Below are 26,651 nucleotides of genomic sequence, written 5' to 3'. Positions count from 1 at the left end.
TCTCCAAGTTCTCGAAAATATGGGGAATGTGGTGTTCTTCAATCTTCACCATGTTCAATGTACTCACATAGATTGTTAACTGACTCTCTTGCTACCATATCTCAGAGAATGTGATCTTGTATAATAAAATGATAGTAATATTATGTATAAACATTGTTTAACTCTAATGTAAACAAAATTTGACATAGTACGGCTTATTTTTGTTGTACATGCTATTTTGCATGTATTTTTGTATACCTTGTGTACTTCATTCATTCAATAAAACGAATAAAAGAAAAATTACATCAGATGACAATATACAGGCTCTTAGAAGATAGTAGCCGGATAGAGGCATGTAGTAACACAACTTTGGGGTGTTACAATTGCATAGAGCAGGAAGAGCTGAGCAGATGTGGGAAAAGATTGGGAAAACATGTGATTTTTACATATACAGTCAGGTCCATAAATATTGGGACATCGACACAATTCTAACATTTTTGGCTCTATACACTTCCTCAATGGATTTGAAACGAAACAAACAAGATGTGCTTTAACTGCAGACTGTCAGCTTTAATTTGAGGGTATTTACATCCAAATCAGTTGAATGGTGTAGGAATTACAACAGTTTGCATATGTGCCTTCCCACTTGTTAAGGGACCAAAAGTAATGGGACAATTGGTTTCTCAGCTGTTCCATGGCCAGGTGTGTGTTATTCCCTCATTATCCCAATTACAATGAGCAGGTTAAAGGCCCAGAGTTAATTTCAAGTGTGCTATTTGCATTTGGAATCTGTTGCTGTCAACTCTCAAGATGAGATCCAAAGAGCTGTCACTATCAGTGAAGCAAGCCATCATTAGGCTGAAAAAACAAAACAAACCCATCAGAGAGATAGCAAAAACATTAGGCATAGCCAAAACAACTTCTTGGAACATTCTTAAAAAGAAGGAACGCACCGGTTAGCTCAGCAACACCAAAAGACTCGGAAGACCACGGAAAACAACTGTGGTGGATAACCGAAGAACTATTTCCCTGGTGAAGAAAACACCCTTCACAACAGTTGGCCAGATCAAGAACACTCTCCAGGAGGTAGGTGTATGTGTGTCAAAGTCAACATTAAAGAGACTTCACCAGAGTGAATACAGAGAGTTCACCACAAGATGTAAACCATTGGTGAGCCTCAAAAACAGGAAGGCCATATTCGAGTTTGCCAAACAACATCTAAAAAAGCCTTCACAGTTCCGGAAAAACATCTTATGGACAGTTGAGACCAAGATCAACTTGTACCAGAGTGATGGGAAGAGAAGAGTATGGAGAAGGAAAGGAACTGCTCATGATCCTAAGTATACCACCTCATCAGTAAAGCATGGCGGTGGTAGTGTCATGGCGTGGGCATGTATGGCTGCCAATGGAACTGGTTCTCTTGTATTTCTTGATAATGTGACTGCTGACAAAAGCAGCAGGATGAATTCTGAAGTGTTTCGGGCAATATTATCTGCTTATATTCAGCCAAATGCTTCAGAACTTATTGGACAGCGCTTCACAGTGCAGATGGACAATGACCCAAAGCATGCTGTAAAAGCAACCAAAGAGTTTTTTAAGGGAAAGAAGTGGAATGTTATGCAATGGCCAAGTAAATCACCTGACCTGAATCCGATTGAGCATGCATTTCACTTGCTGAAGACAAAACTGAAGAGAAAATGCCCCAAGAACAAGCAGGAACTGAAGACAGTTGCAGTAGAGGCCTGGCAGAGCATCACCAGGGATGAAACCCAGCGTCTGGTCATGTCTATGCGTTCCAGACTTCAGGCTGTAATTGACTGAAAAGGATTTGCAACCAAGTATTAAAAAGTGAAAGTTTGATTTATGATTATTATTCTGTCCCATTACTTTTGGTCCCTTAACAAGTGGGAGGCACATATGCAAACTGTTGTAATTCCTGCACCGTTCACCTGATTTGGATGTAAATACCCTCAAATTAAAGCTGACAGTCTGCAGTTAAAGCACATCTTGTTCGTTTCATTTCAAATCCATTGTGGTGGTGTATAGAGCCTAAAATGTTAGAATTGTGTCCATGTCCCAATATTTATGGACCTGGCTGTATATCCCTGCTTTTCCTGAAGTTAGGACCGCCCCTGTGTACAGCTCTGTATACACACATAGGTAATGCTATCATTTGGCTTGAGAGAATCAAGCTTCAGATCTTAGATCCAAAGTCAATTAGTTTGGGATCATTTATCAAACTGGTGTAAAGTAAAACTGGCTTAGTTGCCCATAGCAACCAATCAGATTCCACCTTTAATTTTTGACAGCTCCTTTGGAAAATGAAAGGTGGAATCTGATTGGTTGCTTTGAGTAACTAAGCCAGTTCTACTTTAGACCAGTTTTGATAAATACCCCCCAGTGTATGGGAAAATAGAGATTTCCCTTTCTGTGCATTAGCTAGACTGTTAGGCCGTTGTCGGCCGTGGCCCATATTGTGGCCTGCAAACAGTTGAATGGGTCCACAATCCAGAGGTGCAATGTGGAACGGAGGCACGGAACCCCATGGAAACACTATGGAGTGCAGCTGGGGGGTTTCTCTCTGTGTCTCTGCAACGCAAAAAAATATATAAATAGTTTAATGGGTCTTGATCCGTCTGCAGAATCGGCACGGATGTTGTATCCGTGTATTGGGGGCTGCAAATAGGAGCTCCCAGTCTGGGGAAGAAGCCAAGGCCTGTGGAAGCCAGGACTTTCTAATCACATATGTGGTATACACTATCGTTTGTGTTTTGGGGAACTGGGTGGTAGACCTGCTAGTGAGGGAAAGTGATGTGTAGTTAGTGGTCAAATGACTGAGGATTTTGGGGGAGATTCATCAAAACTGGTGTAATGGAAAACTGGCTTAGGCTACTTTCATACTAGCATTAATATTTTCCGATATTGAGATCCGTCATAGGGTCTCAATACCGGAAAAAAACTCTTCCATTTTGTCCCTATTCATTGTCAACGGGGACAAAACGTAACTGAACATAACGGAATGCTCCACAATGTATTCCGTTCTGTTCTCATACCGGAGAGCAAACCGCAGCATGCTGTGGGTTGCTTTCCGTCCTGGGATGCGGAGCAAAACGTATCCATCATGACCCACAATGCAAGTCAATGGGGACGGATCCGTTTTCATTGACACAATCTGACACAATAGAAAATGGGTCCGTCCCCCATTGACTTTGTCATTGGTTATGTTAAAGATAATACAACCGGATCCATTTATAACGGATGCAGATGGTTGTATTATCAGTTATGGAAGCGTTTTTGCTGAACCCTGCCGGATCCAGCGAAAATGCTAGTGTGAAAGTAGCCTTAGTTGCCCATAGCAACCAATCAGATTCCACCTTGAATTTTCCACAGGATCTGTCAAAAATGAAAGGTGGAATCTGATTGGTTGCTATGGGCAACTAAGCCAGTTCTATTTTGCACCAGTTTGATAACTTACCCTATTTGTTTTAATGCTGTTTCCAAACAGCATTAAAATGTATTCGGTGAATTACTATGGTATTCCTATCTGCGTCTTTAAGAACATTTTAAAAAAGGAATCCGAATGGACACGAAGTACCACTCACTTCAGATTCCTATTTTAAAATGTTTTTAAAGGTGCAGATAGGAACACTGTAATAATTTACCTTAGTCTTGTGCGATTTTGAAACAAAGTTTTGCTCTACGAAGCCAATACAGTACAAAAACAGCATTAAAAACTAATCTTTTGAACTAATCGACTTTGGATCTATGATCCGAAGCTTGATTCACTCAAGCCTACTATCAATCACTGATAACACCTTGTACGTGTACAACTGAAGTCAGAAAAAGCAGAGATATAAATGTATAAATTAGACATTTTACTGAATATTTTCCCACAAAACTACATATCAATCTGCTTGGCTCCTGCTCCTCCTTGTGCCTGTAGGTTGCACTGCATTTCATGGTACTCTTGAACTGAAATTATATTGAACTAAAGTACCGTGCTTGACATGAGTTTTACCTGGTGGTATATAGACAGTATATACCTCAATGAAAATTCTTCATTCATATGTCTATAAATAATAGCTGAGTACACATCAGAACCTGAACATTTAGACAGGGATTGTGCAACATAGGCCCTTGGTATTTCATATATATATAACTTATATGGATTTTGCCCCAATTTGTCTTAACTTTTTCCATGGATCCATTGCAAAATCCAAAGTGGATTTTACCTGTGCTATTACAGTCACTGTGGGCGTACTCTCAAAGGAAATGTGTCACCAGGAAATTCACTTCTAAACCGGTCACAATGCCTTGTACGTCCACAGTATCTCATCTGAAGTTAATGATACCTCACACTTGGCCTTGCTTTATTCTAGAAAAATATATACTTGTAATCCACATGCAAATCAGCAGTTTAAAGGGAACCTGTTACCATAAAAATGCAATGTAAGCTGCAGGCAGCATGTTATAGAGCAGGAGGAGAAAAACAGACTGATATGTATTTTTATGGGAAAAGATTCAGTAAATCTTGTAATTTATTCATTTAAATGAATGTTCAATCTGGGCTTTGAAGTCATGGAGGCGGTCCTATCAGTGATTGACAGCTGTCTCTGTATACAGTCGTAGAGGGGAGGCTGTCAATCACTGATAGCACCGCCTTTTTGATGTCAAAGTCCAGAATGAGAAGTGATGTAAATGAATAAAATTCATGTTATACTGAATTTTTCCCCACAAAACTATATATCAATCTCTTCCGCTTCTCCTGATATATAACATGCTGCAGGTTCCCTTTAAGTTCACCAAGGGAAAGCCCCTTTCTGCACCCTTTCTTCTCTAGATTTCTCTGCCAGACCCTCCCTCTCCTTCTTGATTGACAGGACCTAGAGAGATGTCAATGCAAGAGCATGGCTCTGTCAATCCAGAAGGAGTGAGAGGGGATATCAGAGGAAGCAGGAGGAGTAAGGGTGCACAGACTGGCTAGGGCTTGCCCTCAGTGCACTTAACTTGTCATTTGCATTTTATTTATTTTATGCACTTATATAGCGCTGACATATTCCACAGCGCTTTACAGGCATTAGCATCAAGATGTCCCCAATGGGGCTCTAGGTTCCCTATCAGTATGTCTTTGGTGTGTGGGAGGAAACCGGAGTACCCGGAGGAAACCCATGCAAAAACATAGGGAGAACATACAAACTAGATGCAGATGTTGTCCGTGGTCGGATTCAAACCCAGGACCCCAGCACTGCAAGTGCTAACCTCTGAGCCACTGTGCATTTGGATAATAAAATACCTTTTCTCCAGAATAAATGCAGTGGATTGCAAAGTAAAAGGTATCATCACATTCAATTTAGCTAGCCTTACAACGGCCTGGTGTAAAAGTGAATTTATCCTGATTTATCAAGGCTGGCATCTGCTATGCTTGTCTTGATGGACCAAGCCCTGCTAGAGGAGGTATCTAATTTATGATGAGATCCAGGCTAAAATCTACAACAGCTCAGAGCTGCCCTAGATTTCAGTCATTATTTTCACCAGTTTCTGGTCTAAATAATGATAAATGTACCATGGCCCTGTCCCACCCATACCCCGGCCTTGCCATGCTTCTTTTTTTGAAAGTTGACGAGGGTGAGGTAAAAATTGCCAGCTGAGACTAAAAAATTTAGAATGGCATTTAAAAAGTTTAAAACCTCAATTTTGGGGCTTTTTAACTCCAGAAAACTGTCATAAGGGAAACTACCCTAGAAGTATAAAATTACTCCTGTAATTATTTGTACCATTCTCCAAGTTTTGAAATAGTTTTGTGTGCAGGAGCTTCTTTTATTGCTTTACATACTCTGCAGTAATGGGTCTGCCAGTTAATATCTGCAGCGGGATGAAGTCTGGACCTCCATGTAAAATACTGCTGGTAAGCTTTGTCATCATTGTCCAATTTTAAGATATATTTAGCAAGCTCTTCAGGCGTGGAGAAGTCATCAACATGTAGAAAAGAGTCTTTCGGAATAAAACGCTCATAGTTTTTTCGAGAAGGACCCAATACGACTGGCACACAACCAGATTTAAATGCATTCTTCCAGAGTTTCTTTGTAATATAATCTTCATGAACTGAGTTTTCAAAGGCGAGATAAAACTTGTAATTGGACAATGTTTTTATATGATCGTTTCTTGGGAGAACTAAATGCTGCCTTCCATATATGTCTACAGGAAGAAATTTCTTGAGCTCCTGATAATAGCGTACTCTTTTAGAATTTGGGTTCCAGTTACTGATTGCCCAGGCTACCAGCTTGGTCTTTGTTGGAATAGTGAAGTTCTCTTCTCGTTGATTCGGCTCTAGCCATCCATAAGGTGAGAAAATATCTGAGTCAGCTCTGTAAGACATTGTGAGGTTGATGAGATTATCCATAAAATGCAAGTTTGGGCTGTGTAATGGAGACTCCAAGTTAAACCATACCCAATACTGATTTGGTGGTCTTGGTATCTGAGGTAACTGTTTTCTGGAATAACATACATCTCTGTGATGCATAACAATTGCATCTGCAGAAGAATACAAGGTTCTGTTAGCTGTGTAAAAGCATCCAGAAATATTAGTGTATGGTGGACATTTATTAAGTGGAAATGTGTCACCAAATGGCCAGGACCAAACAAGGATGATCTTCGTGTCATTAGCCAGTTCTTGAGGTATACTTGTATAGGAAAATTCATAACTAGACACTGAGCGATTTGCATAGTTATATAATGAAAAAAAAAGGATGGCAAGGCAAAACTGTGCAATGAGAAGCATGAAAGTAGTCTTCAGTGCCATGGTCTTCCCTTGATGCTCCATTCATATAACCAGAATTAATGAAACAGCTTGTAACTGGAAATGAAACCGTTTTCATAAGTATCATACCTATTGGAGAAAGGAGCAGAATATAATTATCATGATCATTGAGCCAAGTTTTTCTATAATAGAAACTCATTAATAATCAGAGTGTATCAGCCCTAAATGACAACACATTTTAGCAATTTTGCACAACCTCAAACTTTTTATTTCTTAAGCTACCAAAATCATTTAGATTGAGTTTTTTTGCGCCAGATAGGGCTGTTTTAGTATCATTTTATGATATATTATTACATTTTATTAAATATATCCTTTACATAATGTTAAATTTACAAATGCACACTAAAATAAAATATTAGAAGGGGCTCCCTAGTTTGTTGTTCTGATAAAATGTATAGCCTCTGATGGATCAGATTGTTTGCTTTGGTGTGGGTGGTGTTATTTTCCTTTATTTGTATTTTATTTGTAAAAAATAATTTTTACTTATGTTTGTTTATTTTTTTTAACAATATATGTTCCCTTTGAGGTCATAAAAGACCCATAGGGAATTTTCACTCATGGTCTGCTAGGACCCAACAGTTCTGTAATGCTTAGGGTCACCTGATGACTGACAGGTGATTGCTGAATTCATTGGCTGCCTGTGGTGTCCATACTAGGACTTGCCTGGGACTGTGTCACAGATATAAGGGGATGAAAAAAGGGCCCATTGAATGGCTTCACAATTTTCCAACTTGGGGCTGTAAAATAATAAATGACAAACTATACCCTCCCATTCTTTGCTTCTCAGCTATTCAGCAGAGCCAAAGAGGGGCATGGACAATTTATAACACGCTCATCTATGGCCCTGGCTTGAAGGAGTATTCCAAAATGATCTCCTATCCACAGGATAGGGAATATCTGTTAGATCGGTGGGGGTCCTACCACTGGGACTGCCACTAGTCACCACCATGAAGCGACAGGTCAAGCATGCACACTGTCACTCAATTTATCTCTACAAGAGTTCCGGAGAAAGCTGAGTATAGCGCTTGCTTATTTATGGAACTCCTATAAAAATGAATGGAGCCACTAATATACCTGTGGATAGCCGATAACTGTTAACAGCTGGAATACCCCTTTAATCTGGTCATGCACATGAAATAAGTCAGCTTAACCTGGAAATGTTGAGCTGAGTTAAATCTAGCACAGAAATAAAATATTAATAGGGGAGCTCACCGGAAATGGCCGGCTCTGTATAAGACACACTAATCAAGGTCCTCTATTTGTTCTAGTGCAGAGCTCACACACTATTGTAGGGTATATAATATTCCACAGCGATAGAGCAAACAAGAAATCCTGTTATTGTGATCTCTCTCAATGTAGTGTTCTAAGTTGTTATTATGGAGTCTTATTGATGCTACTTTGTATCACAGTTCCATACAACGTGCTAACTGTGCACTCAAGTCAGATTATTATTATTAAAGTGCCATTCATTCCATAGCGCTGTACATATGATAAGGGGTGCACATACATAATACAGACAATTGCACTAATCATAAACAAGACGAGTTACAAACTGGTACAGAAGGAGAAAAGGCCCTGCCCGTAAGGGCTTACAATCTACATGGTATGGGAGAAGGACACAGTAGGTGCGGGTGAAGTTAGTCATGGTGGTATAGAGGCAGCAGGATCACTGGTTGTAGGCTTGTCTGAAGAGGTGGGTTTTCAGGTTTCTTTTGAAGGATTCCAGTGTAGGTGAGAGTCTGATATGTTGGGGTAGCGAGTTCCAGAGTGTGGGGGATGCACGGGAGAAATCTTGGAGTCGATTGTGGGAAGAGGCGATAGGAGAGGAGAGAAGGAGGTCTTGTGAGGATCGGAGCGAGTGGGGATGTATCGAGAAAGTAGCTCAGAGATGTTGGGAGGGGACAGGTTATGGACGGCCTTGTATGTATTTGTTAGTACTTTCAAGTTAATTCTCTGGGCAATGGGGAGCCAGTGAAGGGATTGGCACAGAGGGGAGAGACAGAGGAGTAATAGGGTGAGAGGTGGATTAGTCGGGCAGCAGAGTTGAGGATAGAGTGCTACATGGAATGCCACAGAGGAGAATGTTGCAGTAGTCTAGGCGGGAGATGATGAGGGCATGTACAAGAATTTTCGCAGATTCAAAGTTAAGGAAAGCACGGATGCGGGAGATGTTTTTGAGTTGGAGGTGGCAGATGGTGGAAAGGGCTTGGATGTGCGGTCGGAAGGAAAGGGCAGAATCCAAGGTCACTCCAAGGCAGCCGACTTGGTTGACCGGGGAGAGTGTGCAGCCATTGATTGTGATAGATAGGTCTGTTGGGGGGTTTGAACAAGATGGGGGAAAGATTATGAATTCTGTCTTATCCATGTTAAGTTTTAGAAAGCGAGAGGCGAAGAAGGATGATGTAGAAGATAGACATTGTGGGATTCTTGATAGTAAGGTGGTGATGTCTGAACCAGAGAGGTAGATTTGTATGTCATCAGTGTAGGAGTGATACTGAAAGCCATGGGACTCTATGAGCTGTCCCAGGCCAAAAGTGTAGATAGAAAAGAGCAGGGGTCCTAGGACAGAGCCTTGCGGGACACCAACAGAGCGGGAATGAGACGAGAAGGTGGTCAACAGTGTCGAAGGCAGAGAACAGGTCAAGGAGAAGGAGGACAGAGTATTGTTTCTTGGTTTTGGTGACTTTGGTAAGGGCAGTCTCAGTCGAGTGGTGGGGTCGAAAGCCAGATTATAGGTGGTCAAAGAGGGAGCAGGAGGAGAGGTGAGAGGACAGTTCAGAATGGACATGTTGTTCAAGTAGCTTTGAGGCATACAGAAAAAGTGATATGGGGCGATAACTGGACAAAGAAGATGGGTCAAGTGAAGGCTTTTTGAGGATGGGTGTAATGATAGCATGTTTGAAAGCAGAGAGGAAGACACCAGAGTTTAGTGATAGGTTGAAGAGATGAGTTAGGGCTAGGATAAACACTGTGGTGAGGTTAGGGATAAGGTGGGATGGGATTGGGTCAAGTGCACAGGTGGTCAGATAAGATTTGGAGAGTAGAGTGGAAAGTTTTTCTTCTGTAATGGTGGGGAAGCGGGTTTTGGGAGAAGAGGACCAAGCAGTTGTGTAAAGGGTCTGTGGGGACTGTGTAGTGAAGCTTTCTCTGATGTTGACTATCTTTTGTTTGAAATATTTGGCAAAGTCCTCAGCTTAGAAGAGAGGAGAGGGTGGGGGTGCTGGGCGACGGAGAAGGGAGTTAAAAGTGCTAAAAAGTTGTTTAGGGCTGTGGGACAGGGAAGATATGAAAGATGAGAAGTAGGCCTGTTTTGCATCAGCGAGATGTAATGTATTATCACTCGGCTTACCAGAGTACTGATAAGTTGATATTGGTATTGCTGGTAGTTAATACATACGTGATTTTTTTCATATACGGCTGTTTGTCTTCCACACTGCGAGTTCCCGCGATCTATCCCCGCGCTCGTGCCGGCACTTACTTCTCAGCGCATGCGTATTAGGAGTGTTGAGACGCCAACTTTGTTCATTAGCTTCTTGATTCCAGAGTTTTCCACTCTGTATATATCGCTGTATTCACTTTTTGAATTCTCCAAACATGTTTCAAAACCTGCAAGGTTTCTTCTTCAGTGTTTAAGAATATAGCCACATATATATTCTTAACCACTGAAGAAGAAACCTTGCAGGTTTCTAAATGCTTTTGGTAAATACAAAAAGTTAATACAGCAATATATATATATATATATATATATATATATAGAGAGAGAGTGAAAAACTTGAATTAAGAAGAGGTATACACAGCTACTGAACAAAGTCGGCGTCTCAACACTCCTAATACGCATGCGCTGAGAATTAAGTGTCGGTACGAGCGCAGGGATAGATCACGGGAACTAGCCGTCTGGAAAACAAACAGCCGTATATGAAAAAAAAAATCACATGTATTAACTGCTACCAGCAATACCAATATCAGTAAATCAGTACTCTGGTAAGCAGAGAGATAATACATTACATCTGACCTGAGAGCACAGTTAGCACGTTGTATGGAACTGTGATACAAATTTAGCACAGGCAAATTATATAGCAGTTACAGCTGTAAAAAATGTGGGAAAACAGGCGGTGGGAAATCTTATTGTCAAATTCAAAGCTTACCAAAATAAATCAACAGAAATGAGGAGTAAAACAGGTAAAAGTTATAATTTAATGGACATAAATTTTCTAAATGCTGAACAAAAAGCTGTATATAAAGCAAAGAGTATCCATAAAACCATGAATGGTTCAGTCCATACATACATTAGAGTAACATTAGGGGGCAACACGACTCTCCCAAACAAGTGAAAAAAATAGGAAAAAACTATGGTTTTGAATTAAGGTTTCTGATGGAGGGTACTGGCTCTCCTTAACCGCCTGCCAACCGCTGTACAGACGGATGCGTCCGGGAGGCGGTTGATTTATTCCTCCTGGACGCATCCGTGCGTCATCTCGCGAGAGGCGAGATTTCCTGTGAACGCGCGCATTCACAGGAACGGAAGGTAAGCGAGTGGATCTCCAGCCTGCCAGCGGCGATCATTTCGCTGGCAGGCTGGAGATGCGATTTTTTTAACCCCTAACAGGTATATTAGATGCTGTTTTGATAACAGCGTCTAATATACCTGCTACCTGGTCCTCTGGTGGTCCCTTTTGCTTGGATCGACCACCAGAGGACACAGGTAGCTCAGTAAAGTACCACCAAACACCACTACACTACACCCCCCCTGTCACTTATTAACCCCTTATGAACCCCTGATCACCCATGATCACCCCATATAGACTCCTTGATCACCCCCCTGTCATTGATCACCCCCCTTTAAGGCTCCATTCAGACGTCCGTATGATTTTTACGGATCCACGGATACATGGATCGGATCTGCAAAACACATACGGACGTCTGAATGGAGCCTTACAGGGGGGTGATCACCCATATAGACTCCCTGATCACCCCCCCTGTCATTGATCACCCCCCTGTCATTGATCACCCCCCTGTAAGGCTCCATTCAGATGTCCGTATGATTTTTACGGATCCATGGATACATGGATCGGATCCGCAAAACACATACGGACGTCTGAATGGAGCCTTACAGGGGGGTGATCACCATAGACAGGGGGGTGATCACCCCATATAGACTCCCTGATCACCCCCCTGTCATTGATCTCCCCCCTGTAAGGCTCCATTTAGACGTCCGTATGATTTTTACAGATCCACGGATACATGGATCGGATCCGCAAAACACATACGGACGTCTGAATGGAGCCTTACAGGGGGGAGATCACCCCTATAGACTCCCTGATCACCCCCCTGTCATTGATCACCCCCCTGTAAGGCTCCATTCAGACGTCCGTATGATTTTTACGGATCCACGGGTACATGGATCGGATCCGCAAAACACATACGGACGCCTGAATGGAGCCTTACAGGGGGGTGATCAATGACAGGGGGGTGATCACCCATATAGACTCCCTGATCACCCCCCTGTCATTGATCACCCCCCCCCCCCCCCCCCCTGTAAGGCTCCATTCAGACATTTTTTTGTCCCAAGTTAGCGGAAATTATTTTTTTTTTTCTTACAAAGTCTCATATTCCACTAACTTGTGTCAAAAAATAAAATCTTACATGAACTCACCATACCCCTCACGGAATCCAAATGCGTAAAATTTTTTAGACATTTATATTCCAGACTTCTTCTCACGCTTTAGGGCCCCTAAAATGCCAGGGCAGTATAAATACCCCACATGTGACCCCATTTCGGAAAGAAGACACCCCAAGGTATTCCATGAGGGGCATATTGAGTCCATGAAAGATTAAAATTTTTGTCCCAAGTTAGCGGAAAGGGAGACTTTGTGAGAAAAAATAATAAAATCAACTTCCGCGAACTTGTGCCCAAAAAAAAAAAAAATTCTATGAACTCGCCATGCCCCTCATTGAATACCTTGGGGTGTCTTCTTTCCAAAATGGGGTCACATGTTGGGTATTTATACTGCCCTGGATTTTTAGGGGCCCTAAAGTGTGAGAAGAAGTCTGGGATCCAAATGTCTAAAAATGCCCTCCTAAAAGGAATTTGGGCCGCTTTGCGCATCTAGGCTGCAAAAAAGTGTCAGACATGTGGTATCGCCGTACTCAGGAGAAGTTGCGGAATGTGTTTTTGGGTGTCATTTTACATATACCCATGCTGGGTGAGAGAAATATCTTGGTCAAGTGCCAACTTTGTATAAAAAAATGGGAAAAGTTGTCTTTTGCCAAGATATTTCTCTCACCCAGCATGGGTATATGTAAAATGACACCTCAAAACACATTCCCCAACTTCTCCTGAGTACGGCGATACCACATGTGTGACACTTTTTTGCCGCCTAGGTGGGCAAAGGGGCACACATTCCAAAGAGCACCTTTAGGATTTCACAGGTCATTTTTTACACATTTTTAAACTACTTACCACACATTAGGGCCCCTAGAATGCAAGGGCAGTGTAACTACCCCACAAGTGACCCCATTTTGGAAAGAAGACACCCCAAGGTATTCCGTGAGGGGCATGGCGAGTTCCTAGAATTTTTTATTTTTTGTCACAAGTTAGTGGAATATGAGCCTTTGTAAGAAAAAATTAAAAAATCATCATTTTCCGCTAACTTGTGACAAAAAATAAAAAATTCTAGGAACTCGCCATGCCCCTCACGGAATACCTTGGGGTGTCTTCTTTCCAAAATGGGGTCACTTGTGGGGTAGTTATACTGCCCTGGCATTTTAGGGGCCCAGATGCGTGAGAAGAAGTTTGCAATCAAAATGTGTAAAAAAAATGGCCTGTAAAATCAGAAAGGTGCTCTTTGGAATGTGTGCCCCTTTGCCCACCTTGGCTGCAAAAAAGTGTCACACATGTGGTATTGCCGTACTCAGGAGAAGTTGGGGAATGTGTTTTGGGGTGTCATTTTACATATACCCATGCTGGGTGAGATAAATATCTTGGTCAAATGCCAACTTTGCATAAAAAAATGGGAAATGTTGTCTTTTGCCAAGATATTTCTCTCACCCAGCATGGATATATGTAAAATGACACCCGAAAACACATTCCCCAACTTCTCTTGAGTACGGCGATACCAGATGTGTGACATTTTTTTGCAGCCTAGGTGCCCACATTCCAAAGAGCACCTTTAGGATTTCACCGGTCATTTTTTACAGATTTTGATTTCAAACTTCTTCTCAGCGCATCTGGGCCCCTAGAATGCCAGGGCAGTATAACTACCCCACAAGTGACACCATTTTGGAAAGAAGACACCCCAAGGTATTTTGTGATGGGCATAGTGAGTTCATGGAAGTTTTTATTTTTTGTCAAGTTAGTGGAATATGAGACTTTGTAAGAAAAAAATAAAAATAAAATAAAATCATCATTTTCCGCTAACTTGTGACAAAAAATAAAAAGTTCTATGAACTCACTATGCCCATCAGCGAATAACTTAGGGTGTCTACTTTCCGAAATGGGGTCATTTGTGGAGTTTTTCTACTGTCTGGGCATTGTAGAACCTCAGGAAACATGACAGGTGCTCAGAAAGTCAGAGCTGCTTCAAAAAGCGGAAATTCACATTTTTGTACCATAGTTTGTAAATGCTAGAACTTTTACCCAAACCATTTTTTTTGCCCAAACATGTAGAACAATAAATTTAGCGAAAAATTTATATATGGATGTCGTTTTTTTTTGCCAAATTTTACACCTGAAAGTGAAAAATGTCATTTTTTTGCAAAAAAATCGTAAAATTTCGATTAATAACAAAAAAAGTTAAAATATCAGCAGCAATGAAATACCACTAAATGAAAGCTCTATTAGTGAGAAGAAAAGGAGGTAAAATTCATTTGGGTGGTAAGTTGCATGACCGAGCGATAAACGGTGAAAGTAGTGTAGTGCAGAAGTGTAAAAAGTGGCCTGGTCATTTAGGGTGTTTCAGCTAGGGGGGTTGAAGTGGTTAAAGAGACCAGCTGTGTGTGGCAATGTTCCATGGTAAAATAATATGCAAAGAGCTAACTCTCAGGAAAAAAGGACCATCTCGATAGTGCCAGCTTTTGGAAGTGGCTTCAAAGTCCAACTTTTTAACAAGCCTTAGTACATGACAAGGGAAAATAGCCAAATATTCATCTGTAGACATCTGTTTCAAGGTGCTTTTCGCTCATTTGTACAAAGTAGGATTCTGACTGGCTGAGTGTGATGCCTTGGGTGTAGGTTAGGCAGGGTACTGGCTCTTTTTAAAGAGTCCCACTGTGTACAGAGACTTAGTGGAGGTGTTCCATGGTATGGACACTTATTAGCAGCCGCACGGTGGCTCAGTGGTTAGCACTGGTGCTTTGCAGCGCTGGAGACCTAGATTCGAATGCAGGGTGCTTGTCCCTCATCAATGCAGAGTAGGATTCTGGCTGGCTGAATATTGATGAGGGGCAAGCATCTCAAAATAGCTGTCTGAGGATGGATATTTAGCTTGGCTATTTTGCCTTGTAAAAAGGCTAGTTAAAAAAACGGACTTTAACCCCTTAGGGACACAGCCTTATTTCACCTTAAGGACCAGGCCATTTTTTGCAAATCTGACCACTGTCACTTTAAGTGCTGATAACTTTAAAACGCTTTGACTTATCCAGGCCGTTTTGAGATTATTTTTTCGCCACAAATTGTACTTCATGACACTGGTAAAATGAAGTAAAAAAAAAAAAATATTTTTTTTGCACAAAATACCTAATTTACCCAAAAATTTCAAAAATTTGCAAATTTCAAAGTTTCCGTTTCTCTACTTCTGTAATACATAGTAAAACCCCCAAAAATTGTGATGACTTTACATTCCCCATATGTCTACTTCATGTTTGTAGCATTTTGGGAATTATATTTTATTTTTTGGGGATGTTACAAGGCTTAGAAGCTGTACGGGCACACGGTTTTTACCCACTTATAGGCCTACCCACGATCATGGGTTAGGGCACACAACAAGCCATTTAGTCAGGTCAGCTAAGACACGCCTAGCTGGGTTAGGTTGTTCCTGTTTTCTCCCTAGGGTTCTTCGGATACCTCTTGGCCGTAGCCATGACCACAAGTTGGTAAGGCTGATTAGTCAGCCTGCATTTGTGGGAGGGGCGGAGGCTCTTCATATACGAGCCACACCCTCACTCACAGGTGTGTGTTTTCAGGTGCCCCACCCTCCCTCCCTTATCTTCTCATTTCCACAGGGTATGCCCACTTATAGGCCTACCCACGATCATGGGTTAGGGCACACAACAAGCCATTTAGTCAGGTCAGCTAAGACACGCCTAGCTGGGTTAGGTTGTTCCTGTTTTCTCCCTAGGGTTCTTCGGATACCTCTTGGCCGTAGCCATGACCACAAGTTGGTAAGGCTGATTAGTCAGCCTGCATTTGTGGGAGGGGCGGAGGCTCTTCATATACGAGCCACACCCTCACTCACAGGTGTGTGTTTTCAGGTGCCCCACCCTCCCTCCCTTATCTTCTCATTTCCACAGGGTATGCCCACTTATAGGCCTACCCACGATCATGGCTTAGGGCACACAACAAGCCATTTAGTCAGGTCAGCTAAGACACGCCTAGCTGGGTTAGGTTGTTCCTGTTTTCTCCCTAGGGTTCTTCGGATACCTCTTGGCCGTAGCCATGACCACAAATCAAATAAACCAAACCAGTTTGTTGATGCCATCTGGCGACCAGTCCCTAAATATACTGAGAGTCTCAACGTCTTGGAGATCTTCGCCTTAGGGCCAGCCATTCAGAGACCTTTCCAGGAGAAGTAAAGAAGACTGCTCTTCCACCACTCTGAGTTTTGCAGGAGAACCCATGGAGTATGGGATGTTGGCTTCTCTCAGGCGTCTCTTGACATCTAGAAAAGTGGCACGCTGTTTCTGCAATTCCATGGAAAAGTCTGGAAAGATGGACACTCTGGCGTTGTCATATTTCATTTCCTGCCATCTTCTTGCTAAGGTCAATATCTTGTCCCTATCTTTGCAGTTGAGAAACCTTGCAAGCATGGGACGGGGTGTAGCCCCGGGTGGAAGAGGTTTTGCTGGTACTCTGTGGGCTCTTTATACCGCGTATTCTGAGGCGAAATCTGCATCCGGAAAAAGTTCTTTCATCCATTTTTCTATAAACTCATCTGGTGTGTGGCCTTCTGCTCTTTCTGGCAAGCCGATGATTCTGATGTTGTTTCTACGGAGTCTATTTTCTAGGTCATCTGCTTTCTGCTTCCAGAGCTTCGCTTTGGTGTTAAGGTCAGATATGGATCTCGGAACAGTGGCAGTAGCATGTTCTGTACGTGATATACGCTCTTCAGTGTGTTGAACTCTCTCTCGCAGGTTATGCAGTTCTTGGCGTAACAATCCCAGATCAATCTTGACTTCATCTAACTTCCCTGTGAGAGATTTCTTACAGGCAGTAATGGCTTTCAGGACTTGAGAAGATACTTGCTTAGGGGTGGGTTCTGCATGGTCTTCCTCAGAGTAGGCTATAGGAATCGGTTATTCCGATGCTGTGCTTGCCCTGGTATGCACGTTTTGTGGAGGTAGTGGTGCACCTTCATCTGGTTGGCTAGCAAATTTTTGCAATTTTTCTGTGCCGCGCTGAGTTTTCTGTGGCCCCATTGTTATATCAGGATATTAACTGGTATGCGATAGAAGAAGAAGCAGATTCCAGGGCTCTAGGAGTGCAGTGTATTGTGATATGGTACGTCTGCTAGCACGGTTAAGGGTATGGTTCTTGAAGTTTTCCTAAGCTGCTTTGTGCACAGCAGTGTTCTGAGTATATTTCAGGCAGTCTATATTCACTTCTTTAGTTGTTTTATAGAAGAGATTATGGCTGTGCTGTATAGTAAAAGGGGGGTTGTTGTGCGCTCTGTTGAGACAGGAGCCTGTTTCTATCTGGGCTCTTTCCCCGCTCCCCGCGCACTGCGGGGGTGCTGATAATATGGCCAACTGGCGGGAAACCTTAAGGGCCTGTGTATATGGTCGAACCTTGCTCCTTCACTTCAGTTGTTGTGCCTGCTGCCTCCCGAACTTCTCCCCCTGCTCCTAACCAGGTTCTGCACGTCCGGGTGCACTGTAGGTCCTCTGCCCAGGCCTCCCACGCGGCTGGCGGGTCCCGACGCCCCGCACGATTCTCAGCGCGGCTCCCTCCGTGTGTTCCGCCAGGTAAGTCTGCACGGCGCTGGCTTCTGTCGGCTGCAGGGCTCAGTCAGGGGTCTAAATCAGCTGCAAATGGCTAAATGGTGACCAGGATTTGTCCAAGTCTGTAGTGCCACCCGTGGAGCTCCTTCACATGTGTCCAGCCATCTTGGCTGCTGGACGCCCCCCCCCCCCGAGCACCATATTTCACTATGTACTGACCCCAGACAGCTGGCATTAATACAGTGCCTTACAAAAGTATTCACCCCCCCTTGACTTTTTTCGTATTTTGGTGCCTCACAACCTGGAATTAACATGTATTGTTTGAGGATTTGCATCATTTAATTTACAGAACATGCCCACAGCTTTAAAGTTTTTTTTATTTTTATTGCGAAGCAAACAACAGATAGAACAAAATAACAGAATAAGTAAATGTGTATAACTATTCACCCCTCTAAAGTCAATACTTTGTAGAGCCACTTTTTGCGGCAATCACAGCTCCAATTTGCTTTGAATAAGTCTCTATGAGCTTGCCACATCTTACCACTGGGACTTTTGCCCATTCTTCCTTGCAAAACTGCTCCAGCTCCTTCAAGTTGGATGGTTTGCGCTTGTAAAGGGCAATCTTTAAGTCTGACTGCAGATTTTCTATTGTATTGAGATCTGGGCTTTACCTAGGCCATTCCTACACATTTACATGTTTCCACTTAAACCACTCTAGTGTTGCTTTAGCACTGTGTTTGGGGTCATTGTCCTGCTGGAAGGTGAACCTCCGTCCTAGCCTCAAATCACGCACAGAGTGGGACAGGTTTTGCTCAAGAATATCCCTGTATTTAGCACCATCCATCTTTCCCTCAACTCTGACCAGTTTCCTAGTCCCGGCTGCTGAAAAACATGGTGTTCTTTGGTGATGTGATGTGTTGGATTTGCGCCAGACATAGCGTTTTTCTTTGATGGCCAAAAAGATCAATTTTAGTCTCATCAGACCAAATCACCTTCCACCATACATTTTGGGAGTCTCCCACATGCCTTTTCACAAACTCACAACGTGCCTTTTTGTTTTTAGCTGAAAGTAATGGCTTTCATCTGGCCAACTCTATGGAGCGTATGGCTTATTGTCGTCCTATGTACAGATACTCCAGTCTCTGCTGTGGAACTCTGCAGCTCCTCCAAGGTTACCTTAGGTCTCTGTGCTGCCTCTCTGATTAATGCCCTTCTTGCACGGTCCGTGAGTTTTGGTGGACGGCCGTCTCTTGGCAGGTTTGATGTTGTATCATGTTCTTTCCATTTGGTTATGATAGATTTGATGGTGCTCCTGGGGATCATCAAAGATTTGGATATTTTTTATAACCTTACCTGGACTTGTACTTATCAACAACATTGTCCCTTACTTGTTTGGAGAGTTCCTTGGTCTTCATGGCAGTGTTTGGTTAGTGATGCCTCTTGCTTAGATGTTGCAGCCTCTGGGTCCTTTCAAAAAAGGTGTGTATATGTAATGACAGATTATGTGACACTTAGATTGCACACAGGTGGACATCATTTTGCTAATTATGTGACTTCTGAAGGTAATTGGTTGCACCAGCGCTTTTTATGGGCTTCTTAACAAAGGGGGCGAATAGTGGAAGTGGAGTACAAAAAATGATTTAGTTGAGCCCATATCACTAGTTTATTTAATTCAGAAAGAAAATCATTTTGTGGGGGTTGGGAATAATATTTCATGTCATATATCTTCTATACAGGGGTCCTGGTGATAATATTGTCCATGGGTTAATGTGTTTGCCTACTGGCATACTGTTTCATTGACTTCATTTACATTTTTGTGGACCCTGCAAATTAAAAATCCAAAAACATTCTCTTATTTTTAGCTTTTTGAAATCTATTACTGGCCTCGCCTTATATCTGCTCTATTAGGGTCATTTGGATCTTTGCAAAGTCTTTGCTGTGTTTTAGGGTAAGATGCTTCCATGTTCTAAGTTTCATATAGCCACAATTGTTCTTGGATTGGTATTTATTTACTCTAGCCACAAAGGTTTGCTTTGTGTGGCCCACATACTGAAGGACATATTGCCACTTTAGGTAGATTATATGGGTGGAAGAACAGTTGATATATTCTTGGATCTGAAATGTTTTATTTGTCACATAGAGTGGATTTTACCGCATCCACAGTCTATGTTGTAAGAAGAGAAATATCTTTCACATCCACGTTGAAAAGCTTATTTTGGCTTTTTTGTGCTTCTGTACTCTTTTGTTTGTCTTAATCTGCTTGGGGCTAGAATAGATTTTAGATTCTGGGTTCTCTAGAAAGTTATATTTCTGGAAGCCAAGAGTCTAAAATCTATCATGTAACCTGACAGACAAAAAAAAAATGCTCAGTTGAAAAATAATATGCAAAGTGGTATCTCCCTGGGAAAGAGAACCATCTCACTAGCACCAACTTTAGAAAATGGCTCCGAATAAGTCAAAGTCTGACTTTTTAAGAAGCCTTGGTATATGACAAGGGAAAATAGAAAAGCCAGATATCCATCTGCAGACAGCTGTTTCGTGGTGCTTGCCCCTCATCAGTACGGAGTACGAGACTGGCTTGCTAATTGCGATGCCTTTGGCTGTGGCAATGCTCCATGAGAAAGTAATATGCAAAGAGGTATTATCTCTCAGGGAAAATAAGTATCTTGCTGGCACCACCTGTTGGAAGTGGCTCCTTTATGAGTTAACCTCTTCAGGACACATGACGTACCGGTACGTCAGGATGTCCTGGTACTTAAGGACACTATGACGTACCGGTACGTCATGTGTTGTTCCGATCACTGCCGCCCGGCTGGCAGTGATCGGAACAAGGTGCCTGCTCAAATCAATGAGCAGGCACCTAGGCTAAATGCGTGGGGGGGTCCCGTGACCCCCCTATGTCGGCGATCGCAACAAACTGCAGGTCAATTCAGACCTGCGGTTTGATGCGCTTTTTGCCGTTTCTGATCCCCGCGGTCCCTGACCGTGGGGATCAGAAACTTTACAATGCCCAAAATATATATGTTCTTCCTCCCCCTGCACCCCTGAATGATATTATGTGGGCGGGTGGTGCAGGGGGAGGGTTGCGGGCGGTGCGGGCGGTGCGGGAGGGGGGCGGTGCGGCAGGCGGGATCGCGATCCCCTGCCCGCCTCCCCTTGAATAATCGTTGGTTTCTAGTGGGTGCACATTGCTGGCACCCTGGTATAAACGGCTGACATCGTTGATGCGATGTCAGCCGTTTAACCCTTTCCATACAGCGGTCCGTACGGACCGCTGTATGGAAAAGGTTAACAGCGCAGAAATCTAAATACATTATTAATCACTGATTAAAAATGAAAAAAATAAAATTCCCTACACATGTTTGGTATCGCCGCGTCCGTAACGACCTGATCTATAAAACGGTCATGTTACTTTACCCGAACAGTGAACGCCATAAAAATTAAAAATTAAAAACTATGATGAAATTGAAATTTTGCCCACATTACTTCCCAAAAAATGGTAATAAAAGTGATCAAAAAAGTCGCATGTACGCCAAAATTGTAACAATCAAACCGTCATCTCATCCCGCAAAAAATGAGACCCTACTTAAGATAATCGCCCGAAAACTGAAAAAACTATGGCTCTTTGTCACGGCTGGCGGTGGGGGAAACCCCCAGCCGTGCGGTGCCAGGAGATGGTGGGGTTACCCCTTGGCCGGGACCACAGAGTTAGGGAGCAGGTCACCTCCTATAGCGTCCCTAACGCTGACCCTGTCTCCTGTCTGTATGAGCCGACCTCGGTGGTAGGAGGGCTCATACGCCGGAACCTAAGAGTCCCTACAAGCCCTCAAGTCGGCCCTGAACTAGGGGACAGAGTAAGACGACCTGCTCCTCCTAGACACGGAGGAGCAGGAGTCTCAACGGCCAAGCAACACAGGGGGAACATCAACAGACATATGGAAATGACAGGTAAGTGAGACTAGTCCTGCACTTACCTGCCACAGACACACAAACCTGGAACCCATGAACAAGTGCTGATGTCCACAGCAACATAAAGGACACAGCACACACCAGACATACAAGGGAAACCAGGAAACCATAAGCTGCACTAACAAGATAACCCCGCACACACCTAAATAACACCATGAAACACAGAATAAACTGACAGAGGTTTATGACCAGAAGGATGGTCCCCACCAGGCAGATGGAGGAGACAGGAGGCTGCTCCAGCCAGCATGGCTGAGAGCAACCTACTGAGGCCAGCCAGGGGCTGAGGCTTTATAGGCCAAGAGGCCCCACCCAACGATCAGCACACACCCAGTGAAGTCACACACACTGGGAAGGGAGTTAACCCTTCCAGCAACACAGAAGGGAAACTCACATAAAGGGGAAAACACGCAACCTCACTCACCTGTCTCCGACGGCAACGGCATGCGTGGCAACCGTGTCTTCCAGAACAGCCAACAGGCCGAGACACCTCCACAGCATGCAAACAACGCCAGACGTTGCCGCGGACAACCGCAGGTGAAGGGAGGAGTCCAGGTGCACATAAAACATCACCTCGTGCACAACAAACAACACAAAGTGCACACAGACACACAAACGGGCATTCACACAAAACCCGTTGCCAAGGGCAACCGCACGCACACTTGTTGTCCGCGGCAACCGCACCTGAGGCAAACAACTAAGTGCCCCAGCTGCGGTTGACGAACTCCCAAACCGCGGGCAACAGCATGCGGCACCCAAGGAGTCACGACCATGACCAAGGGTCGTGACACTCTTAGTCTATGGAAACACTAAAACATAATTTTTTTTGTTTCAAAAATAAAATCATTGTGTAAAACTTACATAAATTTTAAAAAAGTATACATATTAGGTATTGCCGCGTCCATATGGACCGGCTCTATAAAAATATCACATGACCTAACCCCTCAGATGACCACCGTAAAAAAATAAAAATAAAAACGGTGTAAAAAAAGCAATTTTTTGTCATCTTACGTCACAAAAAGTGCAATAGCAAGCGATAAAAAAATCATATGCACCCCAAAATAGTGCCAATCAAACCGTCATCTCATCCCACAAAAAATGAGACCCTACTTAAGATAATCGCCCAAAAACTGAAACAACTATGGCTCTTAGACTATGGAGAAACTAAAACTTTTTTTGTTTTAAAAAATGAAATCATTGTGTAAAACTTACATAAATAAAAAAAATTGTATACATATTATGTATCGCCGCGTCCGTGACAACCTGCTCTATAAAATTACCACATGATCTAACCTTTCAGATGAATGTTGTAAATAACAAAAAAAAAACTGTGCCAAAAAGGTATTTCTTGTTACCTTGCCGCACAAAAAGTGTAATATAGAGCAACCAAAAATCATATGTACCCTAAACTAGTACCAACAAAACTGCCACCCTATCCCGTAGTTTCTAAAATGGGGTCACTTTTTTAGAGTTTCTACTCTAGGGGTGCATCAGGGGGGCTTCAAATGGGACATGGTGTAAAAAAGAAACAGTCCAGCAAAATCCAGCCTTCCAAAAACTGTATGGCATTCCTTTCCTTCTGCGCCCTGCCGTGTGCCCGTACAGCAGTTTACGACCACATATGGGGTGTTTCTGTAAACTACAGAATTAGGGCCATAAATAATGAGTTTTGTTTGGCTGTTAACCCTTTCTTTGTAACTGGAAAAAAATATTAAAATGGAAAATCTGCCAAAAAAGTGAAATTTGGAAATTGTATCTCTATTTTCCATTAAATCTTGTGCAACACCTAAAGGGTTAAAAATGTATGTAAAATCAGTTTTGAATACCTTGAGGGGTGTAGTTTCTTAGATCGGGTCACTTTTATGGAGTTTCTACTCTAGGGGTGCATCAGGGGGCTTCAAATGGGACATGGTGTCAAAAAAACAGTCCAGCAAAATCTGGCTTCCAAAAACCAAACGGCGCACCTTTCACTCTACACCCCGCTGTGTGGCCGTACAGTAGTTTACGGCCACATATGGGGTGTTTCTGTAAACGGCAGAGTCAGGGCAATAAAGATACAGTCTTGTTTGGCTGTTAACCCTTGCTTTGTTAGTGGAAAAAATGGGTTAAAATGGAAAATAAGGCAAAAAAATGAAATTTTCCAATTTCATCCCCATTTGCCAATAACTCTTGTGCAACACCTAAAGGGTTAACGACGTATGTAAAATCAGTTTTGAATACCTTGAGGGGTGTACTTTCTTAGATGGGGTCACTTTTAGGGAGTTTCTGCTCTAGGGGTGCATCAGGGGGCTTCAAATGGGACATGGTGTAAATAAACCAGTCCATAAAAATCAGCCTTCCAAAAACCAAACGGCGCACCTTTTACTCTACGCCCCGCTGTGTGGCCGTACAGTAGCTTACGGCCACATATTGGGTGTTTCTGTAAACGGCAGAGTCAGGGCAATAAAGACACAGTCTTTTTTGGCTGTTAACCCTTGCTTTGTTAGTGGAAAAAATGGGTTAAAATGGAAAATTAGACAAAAAAATGAAATTCTCAAATTTCATCCTCATTTGCCAATAACTCTTGTGCTACACCTAAAGGGTTAACGACGTATGTAAAATCAGTTTTGAATACCTTGAGGGGTGTAGTTTCTTAGATGGGGTCATTTTTGGGAGGTTTCTATTATCTAAGCCTCGCAATATGACTTCAAACCTGAACTGGTCCATAAAAAGTGGGATTTTGAAGATTTCAGAAAATTTACAAAATTTGCTTCTAAACTTCTAAGCCTTGTAACATCCCCAAAAAATAAAATATAATTCCCAAAATGCTACAAACATGAAGTAGACATATGGGGAATGTAAAGTCATCACAATTTTTGGGGGTTTTACTATGTATTACAGAAGTAGAGAAACGGAAACTTTGAAATTTGCAAATTTTTGAAATTTTTTTTGGTAAATTAGGTATTTTGTGCAAAAAAAATATATATTTTTTTACTTCATTTTACCAGTGTCATGAAGTACAATTTGTGGCAAAAAAATAATCTCAAAACGGCCTGGATAAGTCAAAGCGTTTTAAAGTTATCAGCACTTAAAGTGACAGTGGTCAGATTTGCAAAAAATGGCCTGGTCCTTAAGGTGAAATAAGGCTGTGTCCCTAAGGGGTTAAAGTCTGTTTTTTTAACTAGCCTTTTTACAAGGCAAAATAGCCAAGCTAAATATCCATCCTCAGACAGCTATTTTGAGATGCTTGCCCCTCATCAATATTCAGCCAGCCAGAATCCTACTCTGCATTGATGAGGGACAAGCACCCTGCATTCGAATCTAGGTCTCCAGCGCTGCAAAGCACCAGTGCTAACCACTGAGCCACCAGTGCGGCTGCTAATAAGTGTCCATACCATGGAACACCTCCACTAAGTCTCTGTACACAGTGGGACTCTTTAAAAAGAGCCAGTACCCTGCCTAACCTACACCCAAGGCATCACACTCAGCCAGTCAGAATCCTACTTTGTACAAATGAGCGAAAAGCACCTTGAAACAGATGTCTACAGATGAATATTTGGCTATTTTCCCTTGTCATGTACTAAGGCTTGTTAAAAAGTTGGACTTTGAAGCCACTTCCAAAAGCTGGCACTATCGAGATGGTCCTTTTTTCCTGAGAGTTAGCTCTTTGCATATTATTTTACCATGGAACATTGCCACACACAGCTGGTCTCTTTAACCACTTCAACCCCCCTAGCTGAAACACCCTAAATGACCAGGCCACTTTTTACACTTCTGCACTACACTACTTTCACCGTTTATTGCTCAGTCATGCAACTTACCACCCAAATGAATTTTACCTCCTTTTCTTCTCACTAATAGAGCTTTCATTTAGTGGTATTTCATTGCTGCTGATATTTTAACTTTTTTTGTTATTAATCGAAATTTTACGATTTTTTTGCAAAAAAATGACATTTTTCACTTTCAGGTGTAAAATTTGGCAAAAAAAAACAACATCCATATATAAATTTTTCGCTAAATTTATTGTTCTACATGTTTGGGCAAAAAAAATGGTTTGGGTAAAAGTTCTAGCATTTACAAACTATGGTACAAAAATGTGAATTTCCGCTTTTTGAAGCAGCTCTGACTTTCTGAGCACCTGTCATGTTTCCTGAGGTTCTACAATGCCCAGACAGTAGAAAAACTCCACAAATGACCCCATTTCGGAAAGTAGACACCCTAAGTTATTCGCTGATGGGCATAGTGAGTTCATAGAACTTTTTATTTTTTGTCACAAGTTAGCGGAAAATGATGATTTTATTTTATTTTTATTTTTTTCTTACAAAGTCTCATATTCCACTAACTTGACAAAAAATAAAAACTTCCATGAACTCACTATGCCCATCACAAAATACCTTGGGGTGTCTTCTTTCCAAAATGGTGTCACTTGTGGGGTAGTTATACTGCCCTGGCATTCTAGGGGCCCAGATGCGTGAGAAGAAGTTTGAAATCAAAATCTGTAAAAAATGACCGGTGAAATCCTAAAGGTGCTCTTTGGAATGTGGGCACCTAGGCTGCAAAAAAATGTCACACATCTGGTATCGCCGTACTCAAGAGAAGTTGGGGAATGTGTTTTCGGGTGTCATTTTACATATATCCATGCTGGGTGAGAGAAATATCTTGGCAAAAGACAACATTTCCCATTTTTTTATGCAAAGTTGGCATTTGACCAAGATATTTATCTCACCCAGCATGGGTATATGTAAAATGACACCCC

The 26,651-nt window shown here is 42.4% G+C and overlaps 1 protein-coding gene across 1 annotated transcript in view; it reads right to left on the bottom strand.

The window, feature by feature from the left end:
• Nucleotides 1–5,131: 5,131 nt before the first annotated feature.
• LOC122920847 (4-galactosyl-N-acetylglucosaminide 3-alpha-L-fucosyltransferase FUT6-like) overlaps nucleotides 5,132–26,651 on the bottom strand; it is a 41,056-nt gene continuing 19,536 nt past the window's right edge. The window contains exon 2 of the mRNA XM_044270610.1: nucleotides 5,132–6,865. Coding sequence (XP_044126545.1) covers nucleotides 5,744–6,799 — 1,056 coding nt within the window. The 5' untranslated portion in view covers nucleotides 6,800–6,865 and the 3' untranslated portion in view covers nucleotides 5,132–5,743. The remainder of the gene's footprint in view (nucleotides 6,866–26,651) is intronic.

The sequence above is a fragment of the Bufo gargarizans genome, chromosome 10 (assembly GCF_014858855.1).
Source record: "Bufo gargarizans isolate SCDJY-AF-19 chromosome 10, ASM1485885v1, whole genome shotgun sequence".
In the NCBI taxonomy this organism is placed as follows: domain Eukaryota; kingdom Metazoa; phylum Chordata; class Amphibia; order Anura; family Bufonidae; genus Bufo; species Bufo gargarizans.
This window is presented reverse-complemented; position numbering and strand designations above follow the sequence as displayed.